The sequence below is a fragment of the Xiphophorus couchianus genome, chromosome 2 (genome assembly GCF_001444195.1).
Source record: "Xiphophorus couchianus chromosome 2, X_couchianus-1.0, whole genome shotgun sequence".
Lineage (NCBI taxonomy): Eukaryota > Metazoa > Chordata > Actinopteri > Cyprinodontiformes > Poeciliidae > Xiphophorus > Xiphophorus couchianus.
In genome coordinates, this window is record NC_040229.1 from 10,726,304 (window position 1) to 10,744,088 (window position 17,785).

The 17,785-nt window shown below is 36.3% G+C and overlaps 1 protein-coding gene and 1 long non-coding RNA gene across 2 annotated transcripts; one reads left to right on the plus strand and one right to left on the minus strand.

Annotated features, from left to right (window-relative positions):
* Positions 1–5,644: 5,644 nt before the first annotated feature.
* On the plus strand, positions 5,645–16,685 carry slc27a2 (solute carrier family 27 member 2). Its single transcript, XM_028005322.1, has 10 exons — positions 5,645–6,214; positions 9,590–9,799; positions 10,827–10,985; positions 11,292–11,416; positions 11,507–11,701; positions 12,310–12,400; positions 13,680–13,878; positions 13,959–14,056; positions 14,948–15,078; positions 16,287–16,685. Exons 1-10 carry the CDS (start codon positions 5,737–5,739, stop codon positions 16,461–16,463), a joined length of 1,863 nt encoding a protein of 620 aa, XP_027861123.1. The 5' UTR covers positions 5,645–5,736; the 3' UTR covers positions 16,464–16,685.
* Positions 12,930–15,542, minus strand: LOC114137049 (uncharacterized). The gene is made up of 3 exons (XR_003593931.1): positions 15,511–15,542; positions 13,386–13,388; positions 12,930–12,964 (listed from the first exon to the last, which is right to left on the minus strand). It is a non-coding gene; the product is annotated as an uncharacterized LOC114137049 (long non-coding RNA).
* Positions 16,686–17,785: the final 1,100 nt, after the last annotated feature.

Consider the following 17,785-nt stretch of genomic DNA (forward strand, 5'->3'; position numbering starts at 1 on the left):
CAGTATAAATTCCCAGATATTCAAGCTCTGCTTCTTTGTTTGAAATGTGTTTTTATGTTCATGTTTGTAAAATGTTTTAGATTTACAAGATGAGCTCTCCATGCATTATAATTGTTTCTGTATTTATATTTGTCATTTTAATAAATCTTGATTTATTTCAAACTGAAAAGATTTTTTCTATAAGGCCTAAATTTGTTTTACTTGGTTTTGTGTGAAAAGAATAACTTGGAGACTCGCTGACAAATAGGTCAGCGTGAAACAAACAAAGAAGATTAAATTATTTACCAACAAAGAGCCGAACCGCACCGGGATCCTTGGTTACTGAACAGCTGATCTGGTTTTTCTTTCTTCCTTTTGTATCTCCTGGTAAAATGATTTTAAATAAATATTCATATAGTTCAGAATCCAGTATAGAAGGATTCCTACAGAGTAGGATTAGGGCCACAGCAGGAAAAATAATCTGCTTCTAATCTCTGAACCCTGACGGGTGGAAAGTCTGAATTTTGAAACTAAGAATATTCAAAATTCTGAGATTAAAATCAGAATTTTTGTCTTTCAAAAGTCTGATTCACAAATTCTGAGAAAATAATTCCAAGATTAATGTCAAAATTCTGAGATTAATGTCAAAATTTGGAGAAATGTCAGAATTCTGAGACAAAATATTGAAATCGGACATTAACGTCATAATTCTGGGATTAAAACCAGAATTCTGAGAAAAATGACAATTTAAAGATAAATGTAAAAATGATGGGATTTAATACAGAATAATGAGCCTAATGAAATAAATCTCTGATTTAAGTCAAAATTCTGATTTAAAAAAAGGGCAGAATTCAAAGATTAATCTATAAATTCTGGGATCAAAGCCAGAATTTTGAGATTAATATAAAATACTTTAGATTAAAGACAGAATATAAGATTAATGGGAAAATTGTGGGATTAAAGTCTTGATTATGATTTTAAAATAGAAATGTGAAAATTCTATTAAAGTCAAAATTGTGAGAAAAGAGATTAATGAAATTAATATCAAAATGCTGGGATTATAGTCAAGATTCTGATGAGATTGATAAAGTCAATGTAAAAATTCTTATATTACAGTCAAACGTATGAGGGAAAGAAGACGTAATAGTCAGATTTGTGTAGAAATTATTATATTAAATATAGATTTCTGAGCCTAATTTAAAAAATCTGGGATTAAAGTCAACATTCTGATTTTAAAAAGGCAGAATTTAAAAAGATTAATGTTAAAATTCTAGGATTAAAGAGAATTTTGAGATTAATGTAAAAGTTATGGGATTAAATTCAATATTCTGATATAAAAAAAAGAAGCGTAAAAATAAAAATTTTATTAAAGTAAAACTTACAAAAAAATAAGAAAATGATGAAATGTTAAAATTCTGAGATTAAAGAGAATTGTGAAGTTAGAATAAAAGTTATAAAGCAAAAAAAGAAATGTAAAATGTTGTTGGGCAAAATTGTGAGAAAAAGACAGAATAATTAAATAAAATGTCAGAATTGTGAGATTAATCATAATTCTAATTCCTAATTCTTCTCCATGTCCTGATAACTGATATAATTTCATCATTGGATGTAAATGGGGGAGAATTGCAGATGTATTGTTGGTTATTTCGATTTGCTATTTCCAGTTATTGGTTTGTGTAATTCTCAGAAATGCTGTAAATCTTTCTAACATTGGAGAACAAACTGTACCTCGAAAACTGTCACCTGCTGGACATGAACCCGACAGAATCGTCCGGGTCTGGTCCTTTGACCTTGGACCTCATTGGAGCTTGCCTCATTTTTCCAGTGGTGTTGACTCAACGCGGGTCGGCTATAGTCAGCGTTCCGGTCATGAACTTTGGCACATATTTCTGACTGAACCAGATCACGAGCGCTTCGCCTGTCGACTCTGTTGGAAAAGGGAGATGAGAAACGGGTTTGTTCTGGAGTTTAGATCCACTGAGAATGCCGCCACTGAACCCGCTTACCTTCATCGTTATCTAAATGGTAAAAAAAAAAAAAAAAAAGATGCTGTGGTTAAGCACACACAGTGCTGTGAAAATGCATTCCCCCTGTTACAAAATCTTGTGATTTTTCTTTTTTGTCACACAAATTGATCACGTTTTAGGATCAAATTTGGCCCGATTACTGCTCACTTTTTTTTTCTTGTTACATTTGCAGTAAAACTAACAACATTTCAGAAGAAGAACGTAGTGTTGACAGGAAAACAAGCCTGAACCGGAAGTAATCTGTGCCACTGAACCGCCATCTTGGTAGGCAAGTGCAGCACAAAGTGCAGAAGAACGATGGCTTCGAGATCAACAAAAACAAAGCATGTTGACACTCTTGACTAGCAAATAAAGATAAACCAACAAAATTGCTGCTGTCAGGATCGACCGGCACGAGACGGAGAATGTGGTTTGTTTATTGTTGTCATAGCAACTCATGACAGTTAGGGATACATACCAAGATGGCTGTAAGCTATAAAGTTCCTGGATATGTGATGTTACATGAGAACTATGTATTACTAAACCTGAGCTTAAATCAACTGTAACATTTCCAAACAAATCTTAATACATATATTTTAAACTTACTGTATTGTGACAGTGTAATAATATGAGAGGTCAAAGGTCGAGCTCCTCCACATGCTACTATGGCTATTGGTTCTGTGTCAAAAACAACCAGTCAGGGCCAGGAGGAAGGTCTTGGCGCTGTCAATCAAGCTCCTGTATATGCAGTGAAACTCTTTGATGTTACAGGAAATCAGTTTATCTGCTGTCATTGGTGGGCATGCTAACTACCATTAGCATTCATGGCTGCCTGCATTGTGTTGAACCAACTGTAGCTCAGCATAGAAAAAGGATGATTGACAGCGCTAAGACCCGCCTCCTGGCTCTGATTGGTTGTTTCTGACTGATTCACAGATTATCCTTCTCATACCAAATGGTCACCTCATATTTACAGTTATAACTAATATGTTTAAAAAAAACAAACCTTTTTTTAAATAATAGTTACATGAATAATTGTTCACCTCTTCCTTTTCAAACAGAAAGCTAATTATTTTGTTTTTGGTTTCGTATTCACATCTCATGATTCCACTGGTTGCTTGTTTTCTTTGTTTTTAAAAACCTGTTTTAAATTAAGAAATAAATTCTGCTGCTTTTTTAACGGCATGTCGCAAAACACACCGGAAAGTCCACCTCCGACTGGTCAAGTCAAAGTTTTGACTTAAATCTGATTTACGGGCCACTACTGCTCAAAAACCCTCCAATTAAAAAAAAGCGGCACAAAATTCTTCCATATTGGCGTAAAACAAAAAACATTTCCAGTTGAAACAAACTGCTGACGTGATTTTATCTCTTTAACTTTCACTTCAGTGAACCCTGCGCTTATCAGCCCTGTTGCGCGTGGACTCTTACTGAACTGATTGATTATTTTTTTACCAGCTGATCTGTTGGAGCACACCGGACTTTTTCAGACTCTTAAAGAGACAGAAGATTTAGGAGAATGAAAAACAGAGCACGTTTTCTTTATTTGAGTCCATTTTCTGGTGATTTTATGTGCTCTAATATTATGAAAAAAGTTTATATTAAAATGTTTCATAGTGAAGATGAAGCAGAAAACGTTTTAGGTTCAGCATGAATCAGATTCTCTCCACCAAACGTGTTTGATTTTTAGTTACTAACAAAACAGAGGAAAAAAATTGGAATTTGAATTTATATTTAAAAGAAAAACATTCACACACTTTATAGTTTAATTGCTTTTTATTTCCCATCCCATTAAATATTAAAAGTGAAGAGAAATATTTCAGTCGTTGCAGTTTTTCAGATTTGAAAACGTTTAAATGTACAAATTGAGTTTTTTCTGCCGCGTTGCATTCTGGGCATTGTAGTCCAAGTCGCTGTGAGAAAAGAAAAGTTTTCTTTTATCCACCTTGTTAAGCAGATTTTCTACACTCATGTTTGCTCCTGAGGGAAGTTTGGTTTACATATTATTATTTTTTTTTATCTTTATTGTGACACTCATACACTTTAAATCATTACTTTGTTTTAGACTTTAAACATTAAAACAGAAATATTAATTTATATCTCCTTAGAGATTTGGACTGATTCGTGTCAAGTTTTTCACGTTTCCTGAAATTTGAAAAGGACAAGTTTTTTAAATGCTTGAACTTATTTAGTAATTATGTAATTTATTTGTATGGGTTTTCTTTAATAATATCAGCATTTGCACAGAAAATTATGTTTCTCCATCTAATGACGTCATCGGGAAAGTAGAATTATTACAAAATACTTTTTTGCTCTTATTTGAGTAATTTGGATTCTTTTTACTTTTTAAAAAACGTTTATTTTTTCTTCCATTTCATATATTTGCACTGTTTTGTTGTTCTGTCAAATATAGTCGTAATAAATGAAAATAAAGAACATCGTGACGTGTATTCAGAACCAGCCAATCAGAAAATGCTTGATTGTTTTTTGTTTTTGTTTTTTTTTCTTCCGGCTTTGCTTTGGACACTGGATGTATTTTGAGAAAACGGGATAAATTTCTTGAAATCTGAACAGGCTGTGATTCTGTTTCCACCAGGACTGGTTCTGGTTCTGGTTCGGAGAACAGAAGAAGCTTTCGTAACGTTTTGACCCTCCCTGTAAATTTGCTGATATGCGGACCGAGCTCACGCCCACCACGCTGCGCATTTCTAATGAGGGTTGCCATGTGCGCAGTCCAGAAGTTTTTGCGTCTTTTTTGGTAGATTATTGTAGTTTTTACCTATGAATGTTGTTTTAGTGGCGCAACTTTGAGTTTCCCAGCCTCACACTTGCACTTGTTGCAGCGATCAGTGCACTCTAAAAAGTAACACTGCATGTTTAATTGAATTAATTTAACATTTTTAGATTTCTGGGCGCAGCAGCTTCACCATCTGAAAAACCTGGACGAACCACTACCTAATTTTGCGATTAATTAAAATATTAACTATATATTCACTAAATAACTTATTTATTTTCTTACATACACATAATATATGTGTATAGGAGTGAAAAATGTTAATACAATAAACAAGGGGAGGCTTTGTTTTCTCTCAGGTATTTTAGTTCACCTGAAAGCAAGCAGGTTCAAAAGTGAAAAATTAGTTAAATAAAAACTCAGACCCCTTTTCTTCCCACCTTCCCCCCCAAAAATGGAAAAAAATATGGACATTCCTGACTTTCAAGATTTTTCTAGAAAGTTTCTGACATTAATCTAGAATTTTTTGAGTGTTTTCCTAGAAATTTGAAACTCAGGAATTTCCAAGAACTTTCTAGAACATTTCTTATATTAATCTTTTTTAAAAATTTTTTTTTTAAAAGTTTTTCCTAGCAAATTTGAAGGCCACAAATTTTCCAGATTTTTCTAGAAAATTTCTGAGATGAGAGAATGTTTGGCAGAGATTTACTCTGTTTTTCTCTTTTTGTGTCTACAAAGGCCCCATATTCTAGTGTAATAAGTAGAACCAGAAATGACCCGGATTCAGACTAATCTTAAAGAAGTATTCTTCTGCCCGCCTCTGGTAGTTTAGTTTTCCAACAGGTGGAGAGGAAATCCAGCCGATCTGGCAACTGGATCCTCCCCCGGACTGAAGGAGGGATCAGTGGGACAGAACCCGGCTGAGCGCCGCCCTCAGCCAAACACATGAACTTTGTCACATTTGAGTTTTTCCAGACAGTTTGAACTTTTCCCAGCCCGTCCTGCGGCTCCTCCACCATGTCCGTGTGGCTCTCCGCTGCGGCCGGCCTGGCCATCCTGGCCTTCGCATACATCCGGGCTTTCTGCCCGTACTTCAGCGATGACTGCGCCTACATGCTGCGGAGCCTCAAGCTGGGCATCAGGGTCACCAAGTACAGGAAGTCCAAACCTTTCTACAGCATCCTGGACTGCTTCTTGGACGCGGCGAAGAGGCAACCCACCAAGACCTTCATCCTCTTCGAGGGCCGCTCGTTCAGCTACGGAGAGGCGGACCTGCAGAGCAACAAGGTGGCCCGGGCTCTGCAGGCTGAAGCCCGGCTGAAGGAGGGCGACACCGTGGCTCTGTTTCTGCCTAACGAGCCCAGCTTCGTGTGGACCTGGCTCGGTTTGGCCAAGCTGGGCTGCCCGGCGGCTCTGCTGAACTTCAACATCAGATCCAAGTCTCTGCTGCACTGCTTCTCCTGCTGCGGGGCCAAAGTGCTCATTGCCGCTCCAGGTCAGACGATAAAACCCCAAACCAGAGCGGCTCCTATAGATTACTATCTCATTTACTTAACGACCAAAGTCCTGAAATTAGTCACTGATAGTTCAAGTTTTCACGTTGCGCAACAAGTGATTCTAATTGCTTCATTTGAACGCATTATTTACTTCAGTCACATTATGCATTGTGCCATTTAAAAACAAAACAAACAAGCATGTATTTAGCATGTTGGTTAAATATGAGCGTGATTTGGGTTTAAAACATTAAAGCTGGAAGCCAAACTTTTATATAAAATCATTCCCTCACTTTGGATATTATCATATATCACATCTAGAAAGTATCAGTGTCAGTTTTTACCTTTTATGGTATTAATAATTTAGTTTAAATAAGATCTTCTGTCCCCTGAAGAGCTTCCACCTGCATGTGTCATTGCTGACATCACAAAAGGCATGTTAGAGTTCTTTGGTGCTTATTTACGAGGAAAAGTTTGTTTTTCTTGTTTGTTTTGGGGGTTTTTTATGTGCATGTTTTTAATTACATCACACATCTGATATTTACTGGTATGTCAGTAAATATGGATTTCAGGGAAATTTGGTAACAATACAATTAAATCAATCAATCAGAGGTCTGGATTTGGCCAATTTTTCCTAAAATTTTTATTGCTCATTTAAATAGATGAAAACTAAAAACTCAGAGAATCAAAAACTGATGTAATCTAATAGTTTGGGTTCTCAGGATGAATCGTATAGCAGGTGCCTTTAAGCTTAGAAGAAACCACACAAGTTGCTGTTGCTATTGGAAATATTCTTCAGCGTGTATAACTGGAGAATTTAATCATTTTCTGTTAGTCAAAACTTCTCCTTTTGGAAAAGCATTTTTATTTTATATGGGTTCAATTCAATTAAGTTTTATTTAGATGGCACCAATTCATAACAAATGTCTCAAGGTTCTTGGAGGGAAAAATAATCCCCAAAAAATCTTGATCTGCTGGTTTGACGTAAAGGAAAATCTTAGTGTCTCTAAATGAAACTCCTGGAGGCAGACGGTGAAGTGGGTCCGGGCCGACTGGAATGACCAGATTTCATTTCCAGAAATATTTCACAACCAAGTTTGAGACTACCTGTATAAGCAAACGGGTGCTTTAATGCTTTCAGTTGAGATGAGATTTAAAATCCCAAAGATATTAACTTCATACCTGCTGGCCTCACCTGGTACTCCATGAAAATGACCTCAAGTCCAAATCTAGAAAAAAAACCTCATCAGTAGCCAGGAAGAGAGAAACTGTTCAAGATGTTCATTGTTAACTTGATGTTAGCTGTTAGCACGTTCTTAACCATTGTTAGCTCTGATAAATGTTAATAAATGTTAGCTTACAAATGTAAACACTTAGCAAGCTGTTAATAAATGTTAGCTGTTCCAAATGTTAACCAGATGTTAGCTTACAATGATCCGTTAGCAAGCTGTCAACACATGTTAGCTTACAGATTTTAGCTTACAGACTATGAACCAATTCAGTTAGAAAATACTTCATAAAAAAGGAAATTAAATCTTGTTACTCAAAGTATTTTCAGAGTCATTGTAGATTGTGATGCTGTGGAGAACAAGGGTCTCCAGTAGCAGTCAGACTTGCAAGAAATCTGCAAGAAACCTCTGACTGAAGACGGTTGTATAATAGTCTGATCAGTGTCATGACAAGCCAACAGCAAATATGATTTTCCACAGCAACATGTCCTGATGAAAGCATCAGTTGTTAGCAAGCACTGCTAATCCACATCTTTTGCTTCTGCCGCTCCTGTGAAAATACCTATTTATGGTTAGGAAGCTGAACAGATCACATGTCAGAAGAGATCAATCCACGAAGCCTCCTTTTCAACTCCACTGGGATTTGGGGTCATAGTTCAGGTTTTATTTGAGGTTTTGAGCTAATCAGCTGCTTGTTGCCATGGTTACAAATCAAAGCAACTCGGAAAGTAAAAGATAGGAGCAACAATCCAAACCAAAAAACTACAAAAAAACCCTGAAAAATTATGAAAAACATCTTCAAGTAAAACAAAAACAAATCATAACGTAGAACTACTCCAACATGCTGCCGCAATTCTCTAATATGATGTTTATTCATTTTATCTTTATACAATATAAACAGATTTGTACCACTAAAAGTTTTCTGGTTAAAAAAATGTGTTTTTCAATCAACAACTACATTAAAATCTGCATGTTGAGGATGTGAATAATTGCATCTGCATTGGAGATGAGAAAGTTTCTTAAAATATTAAAAACAGAACGGGCTTGTTGCGCAGAGTGAAATACTTTTATTGAAACATGTAGAGACCTGTATGGATTATTAACTACATCATTTCTGTTATAAAGATGAAAAGTTCCTTCGCAAGTCAAAACAAATCTTAATAGCTTTGTTTACAAACCGTTTAATTCTGAGTATTTTTATCCGTTTCCCTGTGAACTGTCATGGCCGACTTCAGTTTCATGTTCTTTATCAGAAATTCACCCATTTCAGCTGAACTTCCAGAACCTCAGAGTTATAACTACTTAAATCTACTCAGTTACAGTTACTGTAGTAACCTTTTGGAAAATACATGCATTTCTCAGCTCCAAAAGTCAAACATTTGCTTGCTAAAAAAAAAAAAAGATAAAATTTATTTTAGTTTAATCTCAGAAATATACTAAGACACTCATGGACATTTGTGTGCTCCAAAAGTCAAAGATTTGATTGAAAAAACCCCCAGAAATTTAGACATTAATCTCATTTTTGTGTGTGAAAAAACAAGGAAATTTCTGCGTTTCAAATTTGCTTGAGAAAAATGTCAACTTTTAATCTCAATTTTGCAGATTAATCACTAAGATCAACTTTTAATCTCAATTTTGCAGATTAATCACTAAGATCAACTTTTAATCTCAATTTTGCAGATTAATCACTAAGATCTACCCACTCTAAGTAAATTCGCAGAATGAAGAACAAGTTTGTTTTAACCAAAAAAAATCACCAGACACAAACACACCTGCAGTTTTATTCATACGCTTTATATCGAAAGAAACTGATTTGGGAAAATATTTATTTTTCTTGATTTTGAAATTATTTATATGAATATTTTCATTCTGGTCTTTTAAAAATCCCCAAATTTCCACATAATTTTTATAATTTGTTCTGATTGATTAGGCAATTTTCAATTAATATTTTTGATCAGTTACTTAAGTAGCCTATTTACAAAATGATTTTTTTTTACTCTTACTTGAATAATTTCTTCTTTTTACTTTCACTTTGGTTAAAAACGTGTTGACGTAGTGCTCCCATCCCTCAGTGGGTTCTGGTAACCCGACCCAGCTCGACCCTCTGGCTTGCTGGGTCAGTCTGAACCCGGCAGTCTGTGTCTGCAGAGCTGCTGGATGCGGTGGAGGAAGTTCTGCCGACGCTCCGGGATCAGGGCATCCGGGTGTTCCTCCTGTCGGACCGCTGCAGCGTTGAAGGAATCACCGCTTTGTCTGACAAGATCGCCGAAGCCTCCGACCGGCCGCTGCCTCCGGAGCTGCGGGCCAACATCCACATCCGCAGCACCGCGCTCTACATCTACACGTCCGGCACCACCGGTACGCCCGCCGCCATATTACGTTCTCTGTTTGTAAACACAGCGGATGCGCGCGCAACTTGGACGACAGAAGGAATTCGGTTGGCTGTCAAACGCTCGCTGGTTGCTATGGTTACCCGCGAATTGATGCGATTTAGACCGAGCAGGTGAAGGTGGGCCAGCGCAGATAGGAATATAATCCGAAAGAGAAGAGTGCATTTCCGCCATAAAAATGTTTAACTTTGAGATTAATCTCAGAAATGTTGTAGAAGAAACACATCTGAATCTGAAAAGTTGAAAATTTGCTACAAAAATTTTTTTTTTTCCCCAAGTAAATTTTCAACTTTTCAAACTCAGAAATTTCTTTGTCTTTTTTGATAACATTTCTGGGATTAATCTAACATTTTTCTGAGTTTCTTCAAGCAAATTTGGGACTTTTGGAGCTCAGAAATTTCCTTGTTTTTTTTCTTTCTAGAAAAGTTTTTTAGATTAATCTAAATCTTTCAAATATTCTTCCAGCAAATGTTGGACTTTTGGAGCTTTTTTTCTAAAATTTTTCTAAGATTAAAATAAATATTTTTGAGTTTTTTTAACTGCTGAATCACAGACATTTCTTTTTTTCTAGAAAATTTCTGAACTTAATCTGAAAATTTCAGAGTTTCTTGGCGGAAATGTACTCTTCCTTGTCCACGCCATCTTACCAGTCCGTCAGGAACTCCTGGGCCTCTTTTTCTCCCCTGACTCCATCACTTCCTGTTCAGATGGAAACCTTTCGGCTCTTTAGCTGCTAAATCCTCTGTTATGTTCACCAGCCGGCCGCTCGCTTCACCTGCTTGTTTCAGTGAGCAGGTATTGTGTCGGTGCGTAAATAAAAGCAGCTGCATACCTGGAAACATGAAAGCAGTGAGCATGGAATAAAACACTGACTTTACAGATAATTAAACCTGAGCAGAGAAATTAATCCCTGGTGTTATTCTGCGTCAGTAAGCATCAAGCTGTAGCTTCATGTTCTGAGGGGATTTTTTTATGTTTTCCTCTGGCTGGTAAAGGTTTGCCTAAAGCAGCTGTTGTCACCCATGAGAGGGTGTGGGCCGCGTCCTTCGTCCAGGCATCGAGTGGAACCACAGCAGACGACATTTTCTACATCAACCTGCCTCTGTACCACAGCGCCGGCTTCCTCATCGGGATGGCCGGAGGCATCGAGAGAGGTAAGCGCTGGGAGGATGAGCGAAAGGTCAGCTAACTGCTTTCTGACACATTTTAGGCGTCAACTGGAGGTTTTCAATACACAGCATATGACAAATAGACAAATATGACTTTGAAAAATTAACACCCACAATATTTTCACTATTACGTGCTAAACAAACCAAATTATTGCTGTTAATTTTTTACTGTGGAACTTTACAAACAGAGCCCCTTGTTTGGCGCCCGTTCCAGGATGGCGCCCCAATGCGTCACATAAAATGCATTCCCACTTTTGGCAGATGAGTCATGTGATTCGCCGTTATTTCCAGGTCTCACTCTTGTTCTGAGGAAGAAGTTTTCAGCCTCTCAGTTCTGGGACGACTGCAGGAAGTACAACGTGACGGTGATGCAGTACATCGGCGAGACGCTGCGTTACCTCTGCAACATGCCAAAGGTGAGAAATCCAGGTGCGGTTTTCCTTCCACATCGTTTTCTGTACGTCTGCAGTTTCACTGTGGGTTTTTTGTTTGGTTTTTTTTTGCAGAAAGAAAACGAGAAGAACCACAAAGTTCGAATCGCCATCGGGAACGGAGTCCGAAGCGACGTGTGGAGCGAGTTCCTGAATCGATTCGGCGACATTAAGGTCAGAGAGTTGTACGCCGCCACCGAGGGAAACATCGGCTTCATCAATTACACGTCCAAGATCGGAGCGGTGGGACGCATCAACCTTCTGCACCGGGTAAGAGACGCTCGCTCAAAATAAAAAAATGGATAATTAAAAAAATGTGTTAAAATGAGCTGCATTTTTTAAAGTGGATTTTGAAAAGATTTTTTCTAATTTATCTTCAGCGCCTTGGAAAATTATTCATAATTTTTCAATTTTATAACATTTTGTCATGTTACAACATTTTAAAAACCATTTAGTTTTTCTTTCTGCTCACATTTATTCACCTGAAAGCCATGGAGGTTTCTGGTTCAAGACATGAGAAGATGTTAAAGGTGTAAGAAAACTATGAATGCAGCTTTTTCTATTTTACCTTCAAATATTTTACAAAAGAACCAAAATTTACATGTCGGAGGTTTTATTCCTGCTTGATCAAACATTTGATGCCAATTTCATTTGATTCGAAGAACCTGGGAGGTCCAATTGGAGCGCTACAGTCGTCGAAGTTTTCTGAATTTCACTTTAATGTTTAATGTTTTGTGTTTTGATCCATCGTCAAACGTGAAGCTGCTCCCATCAGCCTCGGCTTCACAGATTAAACAAAGATCAGAGATGATCAGAGGATATAAAAAGTTTCTGTTTCACTCTCAGACGCTGATGAGACGTTTGCTCTTTCCTCCCAGCTTTTCTTTCCTTACACTTTGATCAAGTTTGACATCGAGAAGGAGGAGCCCGTCAGAAACTCGGAGGGTCTGTGCATCAAAGCAGAAACCGGTGAGTGATGAGCAGCTGGATTTCCATACGCTGACCTGGAGCTTTCCACTATTTTTCACATTACAACCACAAACTCTTAAAGATTTCACAGCAATTTCATGGTAAATATCAACAGAAAGTGGCTAATGAATAAAGTTTTAACTAAACCGATAGCAGATTTTATGTTTTTTATTAAATTTTTTATCTGAACAGTGTTTTAATCCCTGCCTTTCTGTTGTGTTTCTTAGTCTGCATGAAGTTTGTTTAGAAAATTAGATGAACTGTTTTTACTTAAAGGATTTTTAAAACTATATTTCTTCCACTGTCACTTACAATCCCAGGGAAATACAGTTCCTGGTCGTAATATGAGGACAAATAAGCAACATTTTAGCAGAAGATTTAACCTTTAAACCTAGTTTTAAATATTTAATCCAATATTCACAACAGTGCAAAGAGTAAAGACGTATAAAATGTAAAAACTGAAAGATATGGGAGCAGATTAGAGAAACTGGAAACAAAATAATTCGGATTTTAATCTCAGAATTATGACTTTAATTTCAGATTATTTTCCCCTCAGAATTCTGACTTACAGACTATTTCCAACTTTAATCTCACCTTTTCTTCCTTGTTGGTCTTAATCCAGATTAAGGGCGTGGCAATGTGATTTAAAAATAAAATCTCTAATTTATTTCATAATAGAGCCGATTGAGAATTTTTATATGTTTGTTTTTCTTGCTTTCTTTTCTGAAAAATAAATAAAAAATGACAGAAAATATTTTTTGAGATGAGAATTAGGATTAGGCTAAAACAATTTTGGTTTAATTAGATGAATATGCTGTATATATAATATTAGCTTGATAAAGATGCAATTTTACCAGAGGAACATCTTTAAAAAAAACTTTAATAATTATGTTTTAAAACTGTGTTGGAGTTCTAATAAAATTACTTTTTAATTCTCCTAATATTACGATTTTATTCTGTATTATTTCAACTTTATTATTGTAACATTCTGACTATTTTCGTAAAAAGAAACTGCAGTCTGATTATTATATTTTGCCATAAAGTTGACCTGAATTAAAAGTTTAAAGAAACAGAAGCTGTACAAAACGCTTGTCAAACAAGATGGCCGCCCTGTTCGCTGACATCGCTAAGCCCCAGGAATGCATTGGTGAAAAAACAAAACAAAAATTAGATTAATCGATAATATTGACTGATTGCCCAGCCGTAGTCAAACTGTTCAGTTTTATTTGTTAAAGCTGTTAAAATGAGCACAATTTATTTAGTACTTTATTTTGTTCAGGTGAAACTGGGCTTTTGGTTGGAAAAATAACTTGGCGCTCTCCGTTTATCGGCTACGCCGGCAACAAGCAGCAGACGGAGAAGAAGAGGCTTTACGACGTCCTGAAAAAAGGCGACCTGTACTTCAACACCGGCGACCTGCTTCGGTTCGACCACGAAAAGTTTGTTTATTTTCAGGACCGAGTGGGCGACACGTTCAGGTGAGTGGAGGCTCACGGATTACCTGCCGCTCTGAGATGAACGGAGACGCTCCAATCGTCCTTTTTTGTTTCTGTTTCAGGTGGAAAGGTGAAAACGTTGCCACATCAGAGGTCGCAGACATCCTCACTTTGGCTGCCTGCATCTTAGAAGCAAATGTTTATGGTGTTAAAGTGGAAGGTATAAAAATACTTTACGACACCAAACAGTTTAAACGGGACTTATTATGAAAAATTTGCATGTTGAACATTTTTGTATTTCCATTTGTGTGTCTAGTGCTTCTAAAAACGACGTACACTGCAAAAACACTACTTCTTACCAAGTGATTTTGTTTTGTGATCCTAGTTTCTAGTGAAAATATCTTAGTAGACTTGGAAAAAGTACTAGTTTTATTGGCAGATTATTTCACATATATCATGGGGAAAATGTCATTTTAATAAAATAATTTTCCAGTGTAACTAGTAATTTGAAAAAAATCAATTATCAGCTAAATCTTGCTGAAAAGTTACTTTTAAGTTAGTCTTATCTCATTTCAAGCGTATTAATGTATTTTCACAAGAAACTAGAATAAAATCATTGGTAAGATTTAGTTTTTTTGCAGTGCCAGTGTTTCAAAAAACAGCCCAGTGATTGTTTGGCAATAAGTTAATGTTTTTTGAAACCTCCCGATTCTTGAGCCATATTGCGCCGTTACCTAGCAACCAAAGCTGAACTCCAGCTGGTTTTACTGCTAAATGCTCTGTACAATGGCTGCTGGAATGTTGTTTCAGAAACCATTTGCCGGATTCTTTGGTTGTGCAGGAGGCCCCACTTCTGCTTGTCAAAGATATACCGTTTGCAGCCATTTTCACGTGAGCGCGTGAACGATGAGTTGAGAGCTGTGGCCAGCAGCAGGTTATTTAGATCTGAAGTGACTAGAGGCCCTAAATCATCTTAAATCTCATTGCCTAAGAATGATTGTGTGCAAAAATGTAATGAACATGTTTTGTATAGGACACAGACCAAAGAAGATTAATAGGTCACTAGTGGCTTGAAATGGGTTCGTCTCGCCTGCTTGTTCCTAACCATCAGGTCACGAGGGTCGGATCGGCATGGCAGCCGTCACTTTGAAAGAAGGAGAAACCTTCGACTCCGCAGCCGTCTACAAGCAAGTCGTCTCCTACCTGCCGGCCTACGCAAGACCCAGATTCCTACGGGTTCAGGTAAAAATGAAGAACACAACAAATATCATTCAGCTGCACACGGTAACTGCATCTAATGCTATATTAAAACTTACTGATATTTATTGATGTCCTTGTGGAACAAACAGTGGAGAAAATAGCAAATGTAACACTGCCGATCAATTTTGTTTTTTATAAATTTATTATGACAATAATAAAAAATATGACAGAATATTAGGGGCAAGTAGAAAAAAAAGTAAAATTATGAGAATAAAGTCATAATATTACAACTTTATTGCATTATTTCCACTCTATCCTTGTAATATTATGACTTTGTTGTACTTTTATGACTTTATTCTCATAATTTTATTTTTACTATTCTGAGATCAAAATTCTGAGAATAAATTCAAAATACTAAGAAAAAAAGTCAATTTTGAATTTAAGAAGGATTTTGACTTTTCTTAGAATTCTGACTAATCTCACAATTGACTTTTTTCCTTAGAATTTCGAATTTAATCTCAAAATTTTAAGAAAAATGTCAAAATTATGAAATAAAATTAAAAATTCTAAGAAAAAGTCAGAAATCTGAATTTAATTTAAAGATTTTTACTTTTTTCTTAGAATACTGACTAATCTCAGAATTATGACTTTTCTTACAATTTTGAATTTAATCTCAGAATTTTAAGAAGAAATTCAGAGATTAAGGTCAAAATTCTAAGAAAAAATGCCAGAATTACGATATTAAAGTCACAATTCTGGGATCAAAGTCAGAATTATTATTTTTATCCACTTTCTTTGATCCTCTTTTGTAATTATGGGAACATTTTGAGATAAAAAAAAATTATTTGACCACTGCAGAATTTATAAACTGGTTTATTTACAAATAAGCGACTTCTTTTTTAGTTTGGCCGCTCAACTTCAGTGGATATTAACACGTTTCCTTTCTAGATCCTGATTTGATTTTGTCTCTTCATACTAAAATAAATTTACATAAAACTTTGAGGTTGCAAAGAAGCTGCTTCTTATGGGACTCCATTTGTGTCAACACATATGAAACATAGATATACCCATAAAGCATCAATACCATAGACATCAGTGAAAGATGCATAGCAACAACACAGACCATCAACATCTACACAAGTTTCTTCTACTTATTTTTGGCACAAATGGAACCCCGTAGCTTCTTCTGGATCTGTTTGATGAAGTTGTTGTTCTTTCGGAGTTTGACTAAGTTTGTCCTGTTTTGGCAGCCGTCCCTGGAGATGACGGGGACGTTCAAGATGAAGAAGGTGAAACTGGTGGAGGACGGATTCAACCCCGCGCTCATCAGTGACCCGCTTTACTTCCTGGACCCGGACCAGAAGACGTACGTCCCTCTGACGGAGGAGATCCACGGCGCCATCGCTGCAGGAAAAATGAAGCTCTAACAGAAACTTAACTCTGAAGTGAACTTTGTGTTTTAATTGAAGACGTAACTTCTTCTCATGCGTGGAGCGTAACGATCGTCTAATCTCAGGGAGGAACTTTGACGCAGCACTTCGGGTTTGAAGAGACTTTTTTATTAATGCGTTTGCAGCTTTAGAGTTTTTTTAATTTTACCATCCTGACTTCAAATCAGTTTTTAAATAAATGGTGCCAATATAAAAATATTCCCATTTGCTTTTTTTATCAGCAACATTTCATACAGATGAAACCAGAAGTTTACATACACCTTTTATTCTCACTGAGGTTAAATGAGACCAAAATGATCGGAATTAACAAAATTCATTCATTCATCCTTCTTTCCATTTATCCATCCTTCCCTACATTTCTTCATCCTTCTTTCCTTCCTTCCATTTATTTGCCTCTTTCCTTCCTTTCTTCCGTTTCTTAATCCTTCCTTCATTTGAAGCATGGTGGTGGCTGCATGATGCTTGGAGGGTTTTTTCTTTGTCCTCAGCAGTGAAACCAGAGGATTTTTCTGCTAAAAGCTCCAGCTGCTGTTTTACTGAGCTCCACCAGGTGTTTGCCAATTGCTGCTGGCTAGTCTGAAGGAGCTGAGTGGCACTAAGAGTGGTTGCCATGGCGATTCATCGTGGAAACATGCATGACAGAATCACAGCAAGTTGCCAGGTATGTTTTTGATGAGGGAATAACGTAACACAGTAAAACAACAACAAAAATTGGTTAATTTTACATAATTTTTCACATTTAAAATGCTGCTGCGAACATTTACTCGTTGTTAGTTTCATTTTAATTTTACATAATACTGCCCCTTTAAATACCAAGAAACCCTTACAGGCTGAATTAATCTGTCTTGAGTTTAAAATGAAGTTTTCAGCATGAAAAATTGTTTCTTGATCTGTTGATGTCATTTAAAACAAAGAACTATATGCTTACAACCTGGAAATGTAGCAGGCGTTCACACATGTCATCTCAGTAGATTAGATAAATATTAAATATGTTTATGTCAGCGATTAAATTCAAAAAGGTAAACTTTTTTTATGGACTCGTTAAAGCTGACAAGCTTAAAAAAACAAATCTGAATATTTCACAGAAGAGCTAAAAACAGAAGATTTTAATACAGAAATGTGATCCAGATATAGTAAGGGAAAGTTTATAGAATGTGAGTAGAAAGTTGAGTGGAAGAAAAATTAGCTACAATTGTAATATTCCTTATTTTAATAAGAAAGTTTCACTTGTTAAATATAATTACTGAAATAAACTACATTCTGGAGATGTGCATAAAAACACTAGAATAAAACAACCC

Bases quoted from the DNA above. Each gene is read 5' to 3' on its own strand.
- slc27a2 (XM_028005322.1), top strand. From the start codon at position 5,737: ATGTCCGTGTGGCTCTCCGCTGCGGCCGGCCTGGCCATCCTGGCCTTC. The intron at 11,417-11,506 runs GTGAGAAATCCA...TTTTTTTTGCAG, and splicing joins ACCTCTGCAACATGCCAAAG to AAAGAAAACGAGAAGAACCA. The intron at 13,879-13,958 runs GTGAGTGGAGGC...TTTCTGTTTCAG, and splicing joins CGAGTGGGCGACACGTTCAG to GTGGAAAGGTGAAAACGTTG.